This window comes from Equus quagga, chromosome 13 (genome assembly GCF_021613505.1).
Source record: "Equus quagga isolate Etosha38 chromosome 13, UCLA_HA_Equagga_1.0, whole genome shotgun sequence".
Taxonomy (NCBI): domain Eukaryota; kingdom Metazoa; phylum Chordata; class Mammalia; order Perissodactyla; family Equidae; genus Equus; species Equus quagga.
Window position 1 is genome coordinate 37,697,643 of NC_060279.1, and position 20,057 is coordinate 37,717,699.

The window sequence follows — 20,057 nt, forward strand, 5'->3', positions numbered from 1 at the left end:
GGCAAAATAAGCGTAAGCCAGAGCTCACCGGCTCAATAAAAACTTTTAATTAGACGCCAAGGACTTCGTACAGTGCAACAGTGGATGTTCGCTGCTAGTGTTCACAAGAGTCCACCCTTATCCAATGTTAACTGCACCTGCATTTTCATTCCCCTGTCCCTCAATACTCCCATCAGGTTTCCTGTCGTGCCCAGTCTCCCAAAAGTTTCTTCCAGTTTATTCTCCGAACCAGTACTTCATAATTTCCAGCTGGTTTCGTCTGTGGTCCTGGGAAAACGGAAGCCCATGGGCCCCTCCTCACCAAGACATATTTTAATCAAACCCAATCCCAGTCCCTGAACTATGAGATGGGAAAGTAGGGGCCAGGGGTCCCCTTCATGATAAGCACATCATCCTTTAAAACTGTGTGTCTGTGTGTGTGTGTGTGTGAGAGAGAGAGAGAAAATGGGTGAAAGGTTTGTGAAATACTGTACAAGAAAAAACAGAATGAAAGGAGTCTGGGAGGGAGAAATATCCTAAGACATGAAAGGCAGGAGTCTACCTCCTGTCCATCATACTGTACCCCTTGCCACACAGGGGAAGGTTGAAGTCTCCAGGGAGGAGGAGGTGTAGAGCTGAGAAACCAATGGCCAAAGCTCTCACCAGGATGAGAGGTGGGGCCCCTGGCATCCATTATGTGGGGTTTCTCAGGGTAAAGGGGTGACTGAGGGGCAGGAAGATTCAGAATGATCTGTGAGGCCAACCCTTTGGATGACTGTTGATGGAGACAAATTGGAGGACTCTTGACAAAGTGCAAGAAGGACAAACAAAAATAAAGATAGGTGAAAGGGAAAATAACCCTCCAACATAAGAGACCAAAACAGGCAGTGGTGGCGGTGAAGGTAGACAAACGTGGTTTTCAGATTCTGATCTGGCCAAGGTTATAGAATGTGGGGCAGCCATAAGAAATATCAAGGCTTCAGGTAGCTAGCACCTTTCAAATTGGCACCATGGCCTTTCCCAAGGGGTGGGACCAACAGGAAGGTTTGAAGGATCCTCCAGCCCAAAGGTCTTAAGTAGCAGTGCAGGGTTTGATATGCCTTCTTCTCATTCCGTCTGCTGCACCTCTCTCCACCTGCAACGCAGCCTCAGTGGAGGGGGGACGGGATGAGGCAGGGAAGGAGTGCTCATCATCTAGCTCCTGAGACGTCAAGAGATAATCTCGGCAGTATCAGGCTGGTAAATGCAGTGGTCCTGGTATTGGGTGACTTTCTGACCTGCTCTTTACTCTCTTCCAAGCATCCCTCCAGAAGGTACCATGACCCGGACGACTCTTCACATCAGGGATAAGAAAAACACAAACAGTTCCACATCTCAGAGATTCCCATCGTGAGACAACATCTGTTTTTGGGAGTCCAAGTGATTGGGGTATATGTGGGCATGTCATGCCTGCCTGGGGCTGAGAACCTCCACTGCCCTCTCCTAGGCTTAGCTCAGCTGGTCTGGGGAGAGGCACTGGAGCACACATACCCACTTGTCACTTTCCAAAACAACTACTCTCTCAACCTGACTTTTCACAGTGGTGCTCCAAGTCCAGTGTGCCCCAGACAGCCTGATCTGCTTAGAACTGTGCCCACCACTGGAGTCACCTGGGCCAGGGGAAGCCACCAGCTTATATGTCCTGGGGCTGCTGGGACGGAAGGAACATGGAAGGGACAGGGCCCTGGGGTTGAAGGAAAAGCTACATTACATTTTTCCATCTATCTGAGGAAGGGGTGGGCTCTGACTGCAGGATTGGTGCTTTAGCAGGACTAAGACAGTAGCCTGGTTCACAGATGTTAAAAAAAATACACACACTAAACAAATTATCAACATTTCTCCCCAACCTAATAACTCTCCAAAGAGAGGACAAGTGCTCTGGAGAACCAGAGGTTTTTGCTGCTCCTACTCCCTGTGCAAAAGTGCCTGGGACCTTGCCCCCCGTGGCAGGAAAAAGCAGGTAGTCTGGTGGGCAGCTCAGCCCCAAAATAAAAATAAACAAGCCTAAGAGATGAAGCAGGAAAGGGCTGATAGCAGCTGCCTGGAATCTGGGCTGAAAGCCCAAGAGGAAGGTAGTAAGCAAGCTCTATATACAGCTCTTCTCGGGATCTCAGGGACACAGATGGAGAGGAAGCCAGGAGAAGGGTGAGCAGGGATGGGTGGGGTGGGATTGGCGGGGTGGGTAGGTGTCCTTGGGGCAGGACTGAGTACAGGGACTGAGTGAGGGAGCCCAGTTTGGCAAGAAAATTAAAACTAATGGGGGCAGGGATCCAGGCACGGAGCCTCTTCAGCAAGAGCAGTTCAAAGTCTCTGTCCCTGTCCCAGACAGGCCACCTGGCCCAGGGCAGGGCTAGGTAGGTGGTGGGAGCACTTGGAGAAGGGACTGTCCTTCCCAATATGCCCCTGACCCAGAGTAGTGTGGCAAACAGCAGGCTTCTCTTCCGCTACCGGTTACCAGTGTCTCGAGTCCACCAGCTCAGGTCGGAGGCTGAGTTTCTTGAGGCTCTCGTAGCCCACCACAATGACAATGGTGGAGGGCGTGGCTGAGATGATTCTGGCTGAGAGGCCCTTCATGAGGCCCCAAGGCCCCTCTTCTGCCATCAGCTGTCTGAAGGTCAGGATGATGGAGTTCTTGCCCTCAACCTGGAAAAGTCAACACAGTGGAGGGCCGTGGTCTGCAGGCAAAGCCCCTCTGCTGGGTCTCCCACTGCTTTAGGCTACGGTGGGAAGAACCAGATTTGGGAGTGACAGAGCTGGATTCTGCTTCTGAGGGACAACGTGGCACAGTGAGTTAGTATGGGCTCTGGTGCCAGACTGCCTGGGTTTGAATTGTGCTCCCCAGTTTACTAACAGCATAACCTCAGGTGATTTACTTAACTCTTTGCACCTCAGTTTCCTCAAATATAAAACAGTGACAATAGCACCTACCCCACGTGGTCTTTCTGAGCAGTAAACACAAGACTACTTGTAAATGCTAAGAACAGTGCCTGGCAGACAGTGTTCAATGAATGTTAGCTGTTATGAATATCATTTGATAAACTACATAGCTATGAGTCTTTAGACTGGGCGCTTCTCTCTGGTCTCAGGGAGGCTGGATTAAATCACCTCTAAGGTCCTCTGCAGCTCTGCCAGCCTGTGATTTTGATTCTGATCATCTCAATCCCTCTGAACCCCCAGGGCTAGAGTCCTCCCCTCTGACCCTGTCATCTCCCACGCACCCCGTGACCTGTCTTCCCTATCACACTGGAAGCCTGGCTAAGGCAGGAATCTCTTCTCTTTTCTTTTTTAACAGTCCTGCCCATCTCCACCACCAACCCTTTCATACCCTGACACCAAGCTATACCTTTAGAGACGCCCCACTCAGACCCTCAGCCAACGCAGGACAGAGGCACTCCTTGTTATACCTCCCCCTGTACTGTACGACCTTCACAAGGTAATCCCTTCTATGGCTATGAACATCTTCCTCTTCCTCCCTGCCTCCTTGAGCACCCTCCTCCACACTCCCTCTTCCGCTCCAGTACTCTCATCCGACCCCCTCTGCTCCCCTAACCCTCCCACTATCCACGGCCTTGTCAAGGGCTATTTCAGCTATGCCTCTGGGTCCTCACATACACTTTGTCTCCAGCCTGGGAGCTCCTCAAAGTAGACCTGTCCTTTCTCTTGGATCTCCTTGTGGGAGACCCAGGACAAAGCTCAGGAGAGAATGAGGATGAAACCTGTGCACTTTATTATTTGCAAACCAATCAGATGTCAATTTATTCATTTTCAAATGTGTGTGGTATGGCATGGGGGAGGGGGCATCCTTTCCTAGGGACACATATACCTAGATTTACCAGCCACCTCCATCCTGGTATCAGGGAAGCTGACTTCACCCCCAACCTGTTAAAAAAGTTATTTTCCTTCCTGCCCCTCCTCACCATAACCCAATGACCCCACTCTCTTGGACAGCTTTCCTCTTAAGCTACCCAAATCAGACATTAAAACCCCCCATTCTCTCCACCTAAAGCTTTATACAGCCAAAACCTACCATTTGTGTGTTACATATCATCATTCAGATTCTATTTCCTCAGACTAGGTGCTGTGAAATTGTCTTTGAGCTGACTGAAGACAGGGATTATAATTTCCGGACAGCACTACCAAGGGCTTTATCAGTGTTTTTGCTGAGTCCACACAGTACAATCTGTGAAACCTATTCCAGAACAGTCACTCTCACTGTCTGTAGAGAGATCATAGACTAGTGGAGAAACCTGGCAGACTTCTGAAATTAACTGAAATCAATATGTCTAATAACCACAAACCTGCAAGGTAAGGAAAAGGTGGTTGATAAGCTATGCTAATAGAATGAAAGGCTGGAAGAAACCAGTAAGAATTCCTAGAGGCCTGGGCAAGTAAAGGAGTAGAGGCATGCAAAGTAGCAGACAGGATGAGACAAACATTCTAGGTGCTTCGAAGTGTTCAGCTGGTTTCTGCAGATGGTAAGGTGTAACCACAAGGAAAGGCTTGGATGACCAGGATAAGGCTGGCTGGACTAGCGGGCCATGACACAAGACATCAGGGGAAGCTGGAGGGCCTGAAGATCATGCTTCTAATGGCTTCTCTGGGAGGAGGGTGGAGAAGGAGGCTGGTCTTACCTGTACTCGGGTTCGGATGACATCCATGGGATTGGTGAGGATGGAAGCAGTGGCTGCAGCCAGGGGCCCCGAGATGGCTTGAAAGACAATGTGAGGGCACTCCTTAGGACAGAGGTACGAGAGCTGCTCTGGAATCAAGGGAAAGACAATGCCTCAAGACATGAGGTACCACCCCATCCACCCTCACGCTGTTTCTACCAGTTGGCCCAACGATGACAAACCCTCCATCCTTAGCCCCTTCATAACCTGTAACTCCCGTCTTTTCTTTTCTTTGCTTCCATCTGAACTAACAAAAAATTATAAATCTCAGGCCCCTTCCAGAAGTCGTGTTGGTTATATCACCCATTTTGAATAGGATAAGATTCCTCTGGAGGGGGCCGGCCCGTGACCAAGTGGTTAGGTTCAAGCGCTCCGCTTCAGCCACCAAGGGTTTTGCCAGTTCGGATCCTGGGCATGGACATGGCACCGCTCGTCAGGCCATGCCGGGGTGGTATCCCACATGCCAAAGCTGGAACGACCCACAACTAAAAATATACAACTATGTACAGGGGGCTTTGGGGAGGAAAAAGGAAAAAATAAATTAAAAAAATCTTAGGGGCCGGCCCCGTGGCCGAGTGCTTGAGTTCACGCACTGGGCTTCGGTGGCCCAGGGTTTCGCTGGTTCGGATCCTGGGCGTGGACATGGCACCACTTATCAGGCCATGCTGAGGTGGCGTCCCACATGCCACAACTAGAAGGACCCACAACTGAAAAAAAATATACAACTATGTACGGGGGGGATTTGGGAGAAAAAGGAAAAATAAAAAAAATAATAATTATAATAAAACAAAAAAATCTTAAAAAAAAAAGATTCCTCTGGAGAAGGGGATTTCAAATCTTCTTTGCTTGCTGACTCCTTTCATCTGAGGGACAGAAATCCTTCCTGATGTAAAAACCTTATGCCTGTGCTCTACTCCTCCCAATTCACAGACTAGAAAAACACACACTACATATTTTCTTCTTTTTTTTAAAGATTGCACCTGAGCTAACATCTGTTGCCAATCTTCTTTTTTTTCCTTGGCCGGCCCATATGTTCTTATATATGCACTGAACAACTGGTAACACTGATTGTCTCTAAGGAAGGGCCTGGGTGACTATGGTGGATGACGAGCCTTTTCACTGCATACCTTTTCCCAACCTCTGAATTTTGAACCATGTGAATGTTTTTAAAAATAAAAACAAGGGCCAGGCCAGTGGCATAGCGGTTAAGTGTGCACATTCTGCTCTGGTGGCCTGGGATTCACCAGTTTGGATCCTGGGTGCGGACATGGTACCGCTTGGCAAGCCATGCTGTGGTAGGCGTCCCACATACAAAGTAGAGGGAGATGGGCACAGATGTTAGTTCAGGCCTAGTCTTCCTCAGCAAAAAGAGGAGGATTGGCAGCAGATGTTAGCTCAGGGCTAATCTTCCTCAAAAAAATGAAATAAAATAAAATAGACAAATAAATAAATAAATAATAAAATAAAAACAACTAGAATTAAAAGAGAAAGTCAGGAGCCAGCCCTGTGGCATAGTGGTTAAGTTTGGCACGCTCCACTTCAGTGGCCTGAGTTCGCAGGTTCTGATCCCAGGCATGGACATACACCACTCATCAGCCATGCTGTGGTGGCAACCTACATATAAAGTGGAGGAAGACTGGCACAGACATTAGCTCAGGGCGAATCTTCCTCAAGCAAAAAAAAAAGAGAGAGAGAGAGTCATATCCTATAGTGAGAACTTTTCTCCAGGCCATATCAAGAAAGAAAAACTCACTTTTCAAAATGCTCATGAAGAAGATGGAACAGTACCCAGATCCACCCATTCCCAGTATTGCTGGGAAGTTCACCTGCAACTGAATTTTTTTGCTTTACCTGCTCTGGAGATGAAAAACAAGAATTCATTCATTTATTCAACAAAGATTTATCTACCACAAGCCAGTCACCCTGGGTTCTGAGGATATAACTGAATAAAGCAGCCTGAAATCCCTGCCTTTATGAAATTTACATTTTAATGGGGGAAGACAGGCAGTAAACAAATAAAAAGCAAAATATATAGCTATGTCAGAAGGAGATATGTGCTAGCTATAGATAAAAATAAAGCAGGAAAGGGGGATAGGGAATGCCAAGAGTAGGGAGTGAAGAGGTTGCCATTTTAAATAAGGTAGTCGTGGACACCCTCTCCAGGAAGGTGAAGTTTGAGCAAAGACCTAAAGGAGAATGCAAGCCATATGGATCTGTGGAAAGAATTTTCCAAGCAGAGGTAACATCCTATGCAAAGGCCCTGAGGCAGGAGCACATCTGAAGTCTTCAAGGGGCGGCAAGGCCAGTATGCCTGGAGCAGAATGAGTGAGGGAAAGAACAGTAGATGAGGTCCAAGAGGTAAATCATTTAGGGCCTTGATAGCATTGCAAGGAGTTTGGCTTTTACTCTGAGTAAGGCTGCATGTAAAATAGATTCATCATCTCAAAGATCCCCTCTCAGTTTTCTCTCTAAGATTCAGTCACCATAATACCTTTAAGAATGTTTTTCTCATGTTCCTAGTTTTGGTAATTTGTAGCTAGGCAACTAAAGACTAGGGGACAAGTAGGAAGGTGGGGGGTTGGCAGGGCAGAAGTGAGGGCTTCTGAGTTGCAGCCGCATGGTAGAATTCCTTAAGCCCTACCAGAACTACCTCTCCTCCCATTTCTAACCACTTTCTTCCCTAGGATCAGCATGCAAACAGAAACAATGTAAACTGGCAGCTCTGCCTCACGAGTGTCCTGTTTTTCCCAAGAAGCAAGCATTTTGCAACCATTAGAAGGTAGCATCTGGACTGGCACTAGCAGCCTCCTTGGGCCTGTCTGCACTGGCCCCCAGGCCTGCAAGCTACAGCAGGATGCAGATTCCAATTCTAATCAAGCACACATGCCATTTTCCTGGGGCTTAGGGAGAGGATGAAAAAACAAAGGCAAGAGGGTTGGAGAAAGAGCCCATATCTTTCCTTCTCCATCATTCATTCAACAAATGTTTACTGGGCAACTATTTTAACATGAAGATTGCTAGGATCCATTCCCAAAGAATCTGATACAAAGGGCCAGGCTGGAGTCTAGGTATGTGAATTTTACCAAATACTCTAGATGAAAGACTGTGTTAAACAGAAGAAGAAAGAGCTATCAAAAAAAAAAAAAAAAGGTACAATCAGAAAACGGAAGAACCAGAAAAGTACAGTGCCAGAGAGACAAATGATTATAGGTTAGGAAGTCATTACAAAATTTGGTTAGACAAGTTCCAGGGGCTGGCCCAGTGGCATAGTGGTTAAGTTCACACACTCCGCTTTGGTGGCCTGGGGTTCACCGGTTCGGATTCTAGGCTTGGACCTGCACACTGCTCATCAAACCATGCTGTGGCAGCATCCCATATGCAAAGTAGAGGAAGACTGGCACAGATGTTAACTCAGGGACCATCTTCCTCAAGCAAAGAGGAAGATTGGCAACAGATGGTAGCTCAGGGCCAATCTTCCTCACCAAAAAAAAAGTTCCAAATGGGATGGGACAGAATGCCCACTGTCAATGGTTAAGAGCCAGCAGCAGGGATTAGGGAGATTACTGGCATAGACTGTGCCCTAACTGGAGTTTGGTAGTCACCCAAAACTGTGGATGTCAGAGGGCAGCAGGCACACTCAGGTCCTGCTCTTGGTGATGTACTCTGCCCTTTCAGAAGGAAACCTGGCAATACGTTTATTGAGGCCCTCAAAAATGTTATCTTTTGACCTAGTAATTCCATTTCTGGGAAATACTTAAAAAGCAATAAAATTTCTTATGAACAAAAATACATTATAGGAGCGGAGAGCTTCAAGGTTATATCACATCTTGAATTTAACAATGCTGAGGAAAGGCATCCAACTCAAAAGCTCACTGTAATCCATCAATTTCATCTTCAAATCCCAAATATCCCATGAATTTTGTCATTCCCCACCTTCCAATTCTCTGCCAATAATCCACTAACCTTAGTTGATCCCAATGCACCCAGAACATCTCTATGTTCCACAGTCATCTACTTTACTTGTCTGATTCCCTCCACTATAAAACAGTCATGCACCGTATAACGACATTTCAGTCAATGATGAACTGCATATAATGGGATCATGGTCCCATAAGATTAATACCTTATAGCCTAGGTGTGTAGTAGACCATACCACTTAGGTTTGTGTAAGTACACTCTATGTTTGCACAACGATGAAATCGCCTGATGACACATTTCTCAGAACACATCTCCATCATTAAGCAACACATGCCTGTATAAGCTCCTTGAAGGCAAGAACCACGTCTTACTCATCTTTGAATCCTCTTAGATTTAAATGTTTGCTGAATAAATGCCCATTCTCTCATTAACTCTCCCACTCCAACATGCACAGAGCAACAGTATCTCAGCCCCATTAGTAGACCCACCCTCCACCCCACTCTCCCAGGCCCTGCTTACCTGCATAGAAGTGATAGAAGGGCCACCAGACGGCACTGTTTGGGATGTAGGTAAGCAGTGAAGCCACATAGCCTCGGTAGAAGCCTCGAAGCCCATCAGCCCGCAGGATCTGCCTGATGATGTCCTTGGTTTGGCCAAAGGCAACTACCCCTTGTCCCTCTGCGTTCCCTCGCACTTGGAAGCGGCCCATTTTCTCACCCTTGCGCTGCATCATCAAGTGCTGGGAGACCACGTCAATGGGCACTGTGATGCTCTGAGCCACAAGAGAGGCTGAGCCACCGGCCACCAGAGATTTGACTGTGTTGCTCTGGCTGTAGTCAGCTACAAATTTCCGGGTGAGCTCGTAAGTGGTGACATAGCACTGGCCAGAGATGAGGGTGAAGGTGTTGACCAGGAACCCCCGGTAGAGGCCAGTCACACCATCTGCTCGCAGGATCTTGATGAAGGCGTCAAAGGTACCATGGTAGAGGCTCTTGCCTTTCTGAACCTGCAGCCGAGTGCGGATGAGGGTGAATGGGTAGACGCTGACACGGATCATCATCGTCATTGCCACACCAAACACGTAGAACTTCTTCTTGTCCAGGTGTTCCCACTCGATGATCTGGATGTTGCGTTTGTCCTCCATTGTGCCTGAAGACCTGAGGAGTTGAGCAGGGTGGAGGGATGTGAGGAAGGAGGTCAGAACTTCACACTTTCCCTTCCTGGTCAGGCTCTGAAACTTCATTCTCAGGCCTCATCTCCTGGGGGATTCACCTCCCCAAAGCTTAGACTTTACCCAGTCTGGCTCTGCCAACCCCCGCCTGAGTCTTCCTTCACAGATCACGATACTGCCCCTCTCTCACCTTTATCAGTCCTTCCCAATTCCAGAAATTGTTCCTCGGCAACTCCCCCAACTCCACTCCCACCTCGGTTCCCTACCCCCAGCCCATCCGGTCTCTATTCTGGTCTCTCTGCCTCTGCCTGGGCCCTGGTGTCATGGCCCATTCTCCTTCTCCTCTGGCTCACCCAGGCAGAGCTCAGGATGCTGTGGACAAACTGATCACCTGGCAAGACGCAAGGCCTTTAAGTGGGCTAATGCGATGTCACTAAGTGACATTTAGGAGGTTCCTAAAGGCTGAAGGGAAGTGCTCCATTTTTGATGCTCCTGGGCCCACTGAGGAGCCACTACCTTTGACCTTTCACCCTCAGCAGGGTACCTGTGTTATCACCATTTACCAGCTGACTCACCTTACTTTATTTCTGGTTTCCCATGCTGGCCCCTCTGAGCTCCCCTGACCCACACCCACTTCACTTATATTTTCTCCAGTCTGCATTAGGAGAAAGTGTGGCAAAGATGCTAAGTGGGGCTTTCACACCACAGGACCCCCCCCCACTCCCCTCACCCCCGCCCTCCAATGAAAGGAGTTAGAAAGTTAGGAACAAGCCAAAGGTCAGAGTCCTCTTTGGTTATTAGATAACTCACTCTAGAGAAAGAAAAGAACCACCTGAGAGCTAAGCAGTTTCCCTAAAGAATCTTGATAACTACAGGGTAGAGAACATAACATGATAAATCATGACCTCAGCGTTATATAATGAAGGGAGATTGAAGTGACACAGAAGATACAGACTCTGCCTTCAAGAACTTCACAGTCTATTCAAGGAGACACAGTATCCCTCTGGGGAATGGATGTAAGATATGGAGACAAAGAAACTAGGGCAAATTAATGTACATGTGGCCCTCATGTTAAGTGTATCCATCACCTAAAGTTTAAACAAAACTAATAATCTTACTAATGCAATAACTGTGTAAAATCAGGAGCTTCCAACTTAAGAACTGGCAAACGAGAGGACATCATATATTGGACATATTCTTATTGGACATATTCTTAGTGACGATCTAAGTGCTCCTGTGTAAGGTACTAGACGTTTTCAGCCGGAAGGGGAAAGTGGGAAGTTAAATTCCAGGACGTACGAAGTCAGGGGCTCCCCAGGCTCTGAGAGATATCCCTAAGGGCTGGGAAAGGAGATGGCCACATCAAAGGGACCACTCTAGAGGGCTGAAATGTTTTACACAAGCAGTCCTGATGCCAGTGCCTTGGCAGACCTCATATCAAGTGTCTAATCAGAGTCCATCTTCAACCGCTGTCCCCAGCCAAAGGTCCCAACTAGCCTAAGCAGCTTCTTGGTTTGCCATGGAAGTCAGCAGGGAAGCAAGGTTAGCTTTTCGGAATCCCCTGAGCTGGACTGTATCACTTTCATTAAAGGATGGGCCACCTGCAGGGCAAACTGAGGGAAAACCTCAGCTTCAAGGTGAGGTACATGTAACCAAGACAGGCTTCCTGGAGGAGGACAAAGCAGCATGAATGAAGGAGGAACACATGGAGACAGTGAAAGAAAGAGAACAATGGCTTGAAACAACTGGGTTGGCCAGAGTGGAGAATCTAGGCTGTGGGAAATGAGCTAGAGGTGGGGTTCTAGGAGAACCCCTGGAACACTGATGTGCCCCTTGCTGTGGGCAAAAGCGGCCCTTCCTCCCCAACCTCAGCCTAAGACACCCACCAAGTCCAGCAGGGCAATCTTCTCCTTTGAGACTCTTCAAGAGAAGGTAGTCACTGTCTCCCCTGCCCCAGGATGTTTGTCATCCAGGGTCCCAAGGTCATGTTTCCACTACCACTGAGAGATGAGGAGAGATAGACACTAGGCTTTACTGAATACCTATTACCTCATTTAATCCTTACAACTTAACCTATGTACAGTTAGACACTTCTGCTAAACGAGGAGATGGAGGGTCAGATAGGTTAAAAGGAAAAAGCCCAAGGTCATGCAGCTGGTCACTGGTGGTGGCAGGATATGAGCCAAGATTTCTCCTCTACTCCTCCACGCCTTCTCCCTCATGGAAGTTGAGGAGTTCCAACACAATCACTCTGTTCAGTCTAAAGCCAAATCATTGCCACCTGTGGGAGGCAGAATTTACGCCCTCATGACTGCCAGTCACCCAAGGGTTAAGCATAAACTCCTGGTCCTGCAGATGCCCAGGGACTTCTCTCAGCTTTGTTTCAGAAAAATCAAAAGCTGCCTCTGCTTTCCCAGAGTGCTTCTGGAGTGACCGAGCTGTGTGGCTGGGCGGGCACATTGTTGTCACAGGACAAATAAATACAGCAGGGCTCAAGCAGGAAGGCCTCCTGCTGGGCTCATGCAAACCGCATGTGAAGCAGGGCAGAGGGACAGAGCAAAAAAGGATTCTGTTCCAGGACCTGGCTTCACTGGCACGCTCTCAACTTGTCCAGCTGAATCACAAAATACCAACATCTCCTGATGAGAAACCCTAAGGCAGGACCCAGTGCCCCACTTCCCTACTTTCCTCCATCTCTTACATGTGCCAATCTATTTTAAATTCCCAGAAGGAAGGGGAGACACTAAAGGACCAAAGCAGGTAACTCCTACCATTGCCATGGTGACAGGAGAAGCCACTAAGGGTCATGCCTCAGAGGGATAAGCCTCTACAGGTGAAGGGGGAGAGGGCGTTGTACCCACTCTCTTTACCCCTTTAAAAGGTGGGGATGCTCCTAAAAGGTGGGATCTCAACTTGCTCTTTGTTATATAACCTCCCAACTTCCTGCTGAAATATCAAAACCAGTGCCCCTTGTTTCACCCTCTGGGAAATCCTCTTTGCAGACACTGCCTGTTTGCAAACTTTCTTCAGCCTTCCCTTCTCCCACCTTCTTTATGACTCTTTCCCAGACCATTAATTATCAGCATGGCTCCAATTCTGAGTTTTCCCCCATCTTTTAACACTGCTCAGGCACAAAAGGTTGAAGTCCCCCTTCCTATGGGGACCCAACAGATGATCCAGGATGTCCTGAAGTCATCAAATGAGATGTCAGAGGCAAAGCCCCCGCTACCGAGGCCATCAGTGTAAAGGGAGAAACTGGTGGGCTGGGTATACCTCCTCTCCACTTTCACTCTCCCTATACCAGAAAAATCACACCAGACTCTTCACTAGGTTCTGAGATAAGATTCTGGTTCAGGACAAGGCAGTATCACCTGGAAAGTAAGGTCATGCAATGAAAAGACTACTGGTAGTCAGAAGAATCAAGTTTGAGTTCCACTTCCATTACTTACTAGTAGGATTGGAACCAAGTCACTTCACCGAAATTCAGCTTCCTCATCTGTAAGATGGGGCTAATCAAGACTGCCATGGCTATATAATAGCGTGGTGCAACTCAGATGAGCTAAGACGTGTGAAAGCATTTTGTTAACAGCAAAGCATTACTACCACTGCAGAAAGCTCTATTGGACAGTGCTGCTCTAAATCTTTGCTACTCAGACTGGTGCACAGACCAGCAGCATGGGCATCACCTGGGAGCCTGTTAGAAATACAGAATTTCAGGATCCCCTTAGATCTGCTGAATAAGAGCCAGCATTTTAACAAGATCTCTGAATGACTAATATGTGTATCTGAGTTTGGAAAGCACAGCTTTAAATGTTAAGAATTGTCAATATTATAACAATGATAACAACTACTCTAGGAGCCCAGGACCACTGAGACTAGGTTAGGAGCCCTCTGACTCCATCCTGACTTGTCACCAGAACTGGGCCCAATGATGACTACTAGACTCATTCAGATCTTTTCAGGTAACCACCTCACCAAATCAAATCACCTTCTGCAACTCCTGACAAGACACCATGGGGTTTGGTCCCCACTTCTCCTCTGGAAACAAGATCTCTTCTTCCTCCTTCTGTTCCTCTGTTTTCCCTACTGCATCTGCATCAAGGCTCTGCAACCTGGGAGCGATCTACGACATGATCGTGAATATATTTACACGCTTGCCTACCTGTCCTAATGAATATACATTTCCTTAGGGGAGGTCCCTCCCTATGCCTCCGACTCCTCCTTTGAGATAATCTTCTCCCTCGGACATGATGAGATTCCCACCCAGCCTTCCTCTGGTCTTCCATAGGTACCCACGTGATCCCTCATCACAGACACCACATGACAATCCTCTCCACCTACTCCACATGACACCCGCTTTGTGCAGCTTCTGTCCTGACCCCCGCACAGCGGCCTCTGGGTCCTCGGACATGCCCCTCGCCATGCCTCTCGTCATGCTTCTTTCGCTGTCAGCGAACTCATGCTCCTCCAACAGGACGAGATGCCTTGTTGGAGTCGTCCTTCATCCCCAGAACTGCGTGGCGGGCTCTCATGGAACTGCGGTCGAGCACTGCAGACACCCGCTGCCTCCTTGACAGCTCCAGGTCCTCGGAGACCTTAGTCCTCAGGCACCCAAAGCTGGTGGTCTCTTACCTTCTCAGGTCAGGGCGGTTCCGCCGCGTCTGAGGTGAACTCCACGCCCGGACCTCTAGGCCGCAGCTCCCACTCTATCCTGTGTTCCCCGCGACTTCTGGCTTCGGGTCGCATCTTCCTCCATCTCGCCGGGGACCCCCGTACTGCCGGAACCGGAAATTGGGAAGCTGTCACTCCCGCCCCCTGCAGGGGCGGGGATGAGCGGTGGGCAACTCCACCAATGGCGTTCTTTGAGCCTCTTCCCCCGACCCCGGAACAAGGAGAGACTGCCCTGGGGGCCATCTTGAATTTGGGCAGAAGCCACGCCTTCTTTAGCTTCGCCTTGCCCCCAGCTCTACGGCGCTTGCGTGTCTTTCCCAGTGCGCGGAAATCCAGTTCGGGGCTGCTTCTTGAAGATCCGATTCTAAATGGGTCACGTTGTGTTTCAGATCTATTAGAATCTTTAAATGGAAATCTAATCTGTAATTTTTGCGTAACTTTTCTCATTTATAGAGCCAAAACAGTAGAGACCAGTGTGCTGCAGGAAGGACTAAGGTTAGACAACTAATTTTGTGGTTTGGGAACTCAAAAAATTGCAGGAATAGGGGACATCCTGGGAGTGGAATAAATGACATTAAGAGTCTCTTCCGGCTATGAAACTATTGGCCGTAGTACATGGATTTAAAAGAAGAGGAAGAGCTCTTTAAATGAGGGACTAGAGGTCTGGGGTGGAGAGTCAATTTGTTTCAAAATAGATATTTCTAGGGCCTGGCCCCGTGGCCGAGTGGTTAAGTTCGCGCGCTCCACTGCAGGCAGCCCAGTGTTTCATTGGCCCGAATCCTGGGCACGAACATGGCACTGCTCGTCAAACCACGCTGAGGCGGGGTCCCACATGCCACAACTAGAAGGACCCACAATGAAGAATATACAACTGTGTACTCAGGGGCTTTGGGGAGAAAAAGGAAAAAAAATAAAAATCTTTAAAAAAATAGATATTTCTACCAACATAATGACAGAAAGACAACTCAATTTGAAAAATCGGCAAAGGACATTTCTCCAAAAAAGATAATAAATGGCCAGCAAGCACATGAAAAGATGTTCAACTATCATTAGTCATTAGGGAAATGCAAGTCAAAACCATAGTGAGATCCCACTTCACACTGACAAATAAAAATGGCAAGCAATAGGATATATTGGAGAATATGAGGAAGCCATTTGGTGTAAACCTAATTCGCCCTGACCTTGTCCTTCCAAAACGGCCTGACCGAGGCCAGCCGTTGAGCATGCATTGTATATCTGCTTTAAATATTCCATATGGCAAGAGCAAAGACCCTTGAGATAAAGGTTCAACTTTCCTCCCCCTCCCAACGTTGGCATTTCCTTAAGGATTAAGCATCTTTCCTTAGGCTAGGAACTGATTGCTGCGCTCACCTGTGACCGCCCAGCTGGAGACAATAGACTTGCCTCCTGCTACACCAGCCAAGACAGCAGACCCACTACCTGCTGTGTCCATCAAGCGCTGTGCCAACAGGGCAATCTTATGACTATTGTGGGAGGGACATTTCAATCATATGTGAAACAGCCTGTTTGGGGGTATATAACCACTCTGTATACCTCACTTCCTTGGTGCCCTTTCTTCCTTCGGGAAGAAAGGCCCCGGGCCATGGTCCTCAGATTTTAGCTCAGAATAAACTCTCCCAAGTTTTCATTTATAGATTGGTTATGGATTATGATGCGGGGTCGGTGAGCCAAGGAGTCGAAAGAAAGATTTCTTGGACTCTCAAGATCTGGCAGTAGTGCTCTTTTATTTAGAGAATAGTGTGGAATAGCATGGGGACAGGACCCATGGGCAGGCAGAGCTGCTGCGTGGGACAGGACCCACGGGCAGGAGGAGCTTCTGCTGCCCCCACTACTGCTGCAAACATGGGTGGAGAGTAAGGCTAAATTTAAGGCATAGGTTTGTGAGCCATCTCTTTACAAGACAAAGGAAAGAACATGTAAAAAAGTTAAAATGGTATCAGTGCAGGTGGGGTCTGGCCATTGGGTGGTCCTGCAACTTTTAGATAAGAATCAAATCGGATTAAGTAAAGGCCAGAAGCCACCACCCTAAATCAATTACATGAGGTTGCCTGACAGTAACCAACTTAAGTCCTTGCATTCCCCATTAAGAGTTTCCAAAGATAAGGCCATCCCCCCTTCCTTCACAAATGCAAATGTCTCTTATCAAAGGGCAAGCAAACTCTGCTCCTCAGAGCCTGCTTCTCATCTGCAGTTTTAAAATTAACCAGCCTAAAATCCTTATCAGATTATTTTCATCGACAACACCCACTAGGATGGCTTTAATTAAAACAAACAAACAAAACCCCAGAAAGTAACAAGTGTTAGCAAGGATGTAGAGAAATGGAATCCTCAGATATCATGGGTGGGAATGTAAAATGGTGTAGCTGCTGTGGAAAACAAGTTGATGATTCCTCAATAAGTTAAAGAAAATTACCATATGACCAAGCCATTTCCCTCTGAATATACCCAAAGGAATTGAAAACAGGTTTTCAAAGAAAAACTTGTGCACTAATGTTCGTAGCAGCACTACTCACAATAGCCAAAAAGTGGAAACAAATTGTGGTATATCCATACAATGGAATATTATCCAGTGATAAAAGGGAATGAAGTATTGATACACAACATGGATGACTAGAAACCATTATGCTGAGTGAAATAAGCCAGACACAAAGGTCACATGTTGTGTAATTTCATTTATAAATCAATTCTCTCTTTTTTTGGTAAGGAAGATTTGCTGTGAACTAATATCTGTGGCACTCCTCCTCTACTTTGTATGTGGGATGCCTCCACAGCATGGCTGATCAGTGGAGTAGGTCTGCACCTGGGATCCCAACCCTGTGAACCCGGGCCACTGGATTGGAGCGCCGGAACTTTAACCACTCAGCCACGGGGCGGCCCCTCCATTTATACGAAATATGCAGAAAAGACAACTCCACAGAGACAGAAAGCAGATTAGTGGGCTGGTAATTGCCTAGGACTCGGGGGAGAGAGAATAGGGAGTGACTGCTTAGTTAGTACAGAGTTTCCTTTTGGGGAGACCCACTCTGAATCCCCTACTGGAAATTGTAGACACTCTTCCAACTCTCACCGTTTCTCCAATTCAATTTTTTTTCCTCCATAGCACATCACCATCTAATGTACCCTACCTATTTTACTTATTTATATATCTATTATCTCTCTCCCACACAAGAATGTATGCTCCATGACAGCATGAATTGTGTCTGTTTTGTTTACTGATGTGCTCTCAGAACCTAACAGTGCCTGTCACATAGTAGGTGCTCAGTAAATATTTGTTTAATAAATGAATGTATTTCAGCATTGAGAGAGTGCCTGCCATATGCCAGGCACACAGAAACACAATGAAGCAGCAGCATTGTATACAAAGGGTTGTAGTGAGGTGTGCATAGGGCAATAACTCTGCATGGGAGGTTGGAGAAGAATCCACTGAGAGAATGATGCTCTAGGTGGAAGAAATAGCATGCCCACAGGAACCTCATGATTAGTTCCTTTACGCAGGATGTCTATTCATCTCTGTGTCTCCAAGGCCTAGAATAATGCTAGGCCCTCAATACAAGAAGGAATGTGACCAATGCCAAGGGCTGCAGAGCAGTCACACAGGATGAGACTGACCAAGGCTGTGCTCTCATAAACGGTAAGCATTCCGCAAGTGCCTCCTTTCACTATCACATAATGCCTCGTGCTGTAGGCTGTGGAGATGAGGCTGAGATACCTCTTGTCCCCAGGGTGTTGACAGTCCAGCAGGGGTAACACATGTGCCATCTCTTCTATATTTTACATTCTTAAGGTTGGTCTAAGTACCTCGTGAGGGATACAGTGAGTGCTGGGGAAATCGTAGGGAAGAATAAACAGCCAGGACTGGGGCAGGCTGGGAAGAGGGTACAGAGGAGATAGCCTCTAAATTGTACCTTAACGGGAGATGAGGAAAGAGTACATTCCGGAGTGACAGTGGGGGAAGGCAGAGAAAGGGTGTGGTTCCAGGAGCCTCTGGGTTACCTGGATCAAGATGTCCAGCAAGCTTGTCCTTGTACTGCCTGGAGCACAGGAGAAAGCTCTGCTCTGGAGTGGTACATTTGACAGCGAGGGACCCATAATGCTTAAAGCCAGAAGAGCTTCCTGTGCATTCCTTCCTTCTGAGAGATGGAGAAATCAACGTGCAAACAGGAAAGGCTGTCTTAGTCTATTAACAGCAGATGAAGGTCCCAGGAGCCCAATCTGGTCCAGTGCCCTTTTCATGACCCCACACTGCCCTACAGCCCTTGCCCGAGAGATCATCAGGGAGCCACAAGAGAGGAAGTCTGAAAAGGGTGCTTTGAACAGTGCAAGTCATGCTGGGGGTAAAAGTGCATTGGGTAATGTGAGGAAGAAAAGGAGCCAGCAGGGGAGAAAGAAATAACTAAAGAAGCCAAAGAACTCGAATATGGAAGCCACAGCAAGGGGCCAGCCTGATGGCACAGGGATTAAGTTCACATGTTCCACTTCAGTGGCCCAGGGTTTGCTGGTTCAGATCCCGGGTGTAGACCTACACACTGCTTGTCAAGCCATGCTGTGGCAGGCGTCCCACATATAAAATAGAGGAAGATGGGCATGGACGTCAGGGCCAATCTTCCTCAGCAAAAAGAGGAGGATTGGCAGCAGATGTTAGCTCAGGGCTATAATCTTCCTCGAAAAAAAAAAGCAGCCACAGCAGACAGGATCTTGAAGAGATCTTTGCACACCAATGTTCACTGCAGCATTATTCACAATAGCCAAGAAGCGAAAACAACCCAGTGTCCATCAATAGATGAAAGGATAAAGAAATTGTGGTATATACATACAATGGAATATTATTCAGCCTCAAAAAAGGAAGGAAATCCTGCCCCATGCAACAACAGGGATAAACCTTGAGGATTATGGTCAGAGAAATAAGGCAGTCACAAAAGGGCAAATATGTATGACCCTGCTCTGTGAAGTCCCTAGAGTAGTCAAATTCATAGACAGGAAGTGGAATAGTGGTTGCCAAGGGCTGGGAGCAGGGGGAATGGGGAGTTGTCCCATGGGCATAGACTTTCAGTTTTGCAAGATGACAAAGTTCCAGAGATCTGTTACACAACAATGTGAATATAGTTAACATTACTGAAGTGTATGCTTTAAATGGTTAAGAGGGTAAATTTTATATTAAGTGCTTTTTGCTACAATTAAAAGAAAAATTTTTAAAGAAGCCATTGTAGAAGAGAGTTGTGAGAAGAAGAGCATGGTCAAGGTGTGAAAGATGCATGGAAGTCAAAGTCAGTTAGGGGTTTATGCGAAATCTTGGAGAGTCATTTGAGCAGAGAGTTTGGGGGAAAAGCCAGACCATGAGGGGTTAAAGAGGGTAAAGGTGGGGCTGGCCTGGTGGTACAGCAGTTAAGTTCTCGTGCTCTGCTTCAGTGGCCCGGGGTTCGCTAGTTCAGATCCCGGGTGTGGACCTAGCACCTCTCATCAAGCCATGCTGTGGTAGGCGTCCCACATATAAAATACAAGAAGACGGGCACAGATGTTAGCTCAGGGCTAATCTTCCTCACAAAAAAAAAAAAGAGGGTGAAGGTGCCATTGGGGGTGGCGTGGGGGAG

General features: G+C 47.5%; 1 protein-coding gene across 1 annotated transcript; it reads right to left on the bottom strand.

Annotated features, from left to right (window-relative positions):
• Window positions 1-718: 718 nt before the first annotated feature.
• On the bottom strand, window positions 719-14,609 carry SLC25A44 (solute carrier family 25 member 44). The gene is made up of 4 exons (XM_046682338.1): window positions 14,410-14,609; window positions 9,126-9,763; window positions 4,650-4,777; window positions 719-2,661 (listed from the first exon to the last, which is right to left on the bottom strand). The coding sequence occupies exons 2-4, from the start codon at window positions 9,748-9,750 to the stop codon at window positions 2,470-2,472; spliced, it is 945 nt and encodes a 314-aa protein (XP_046538294.1). The 5' UTR covers window positions 9,751-9,763; window positions 14,410-14,609; the 3' UTR covers window positions 719-2,469.
• Window positions 14,610-20,057: the final 5,448 nt, after the last annotated feature.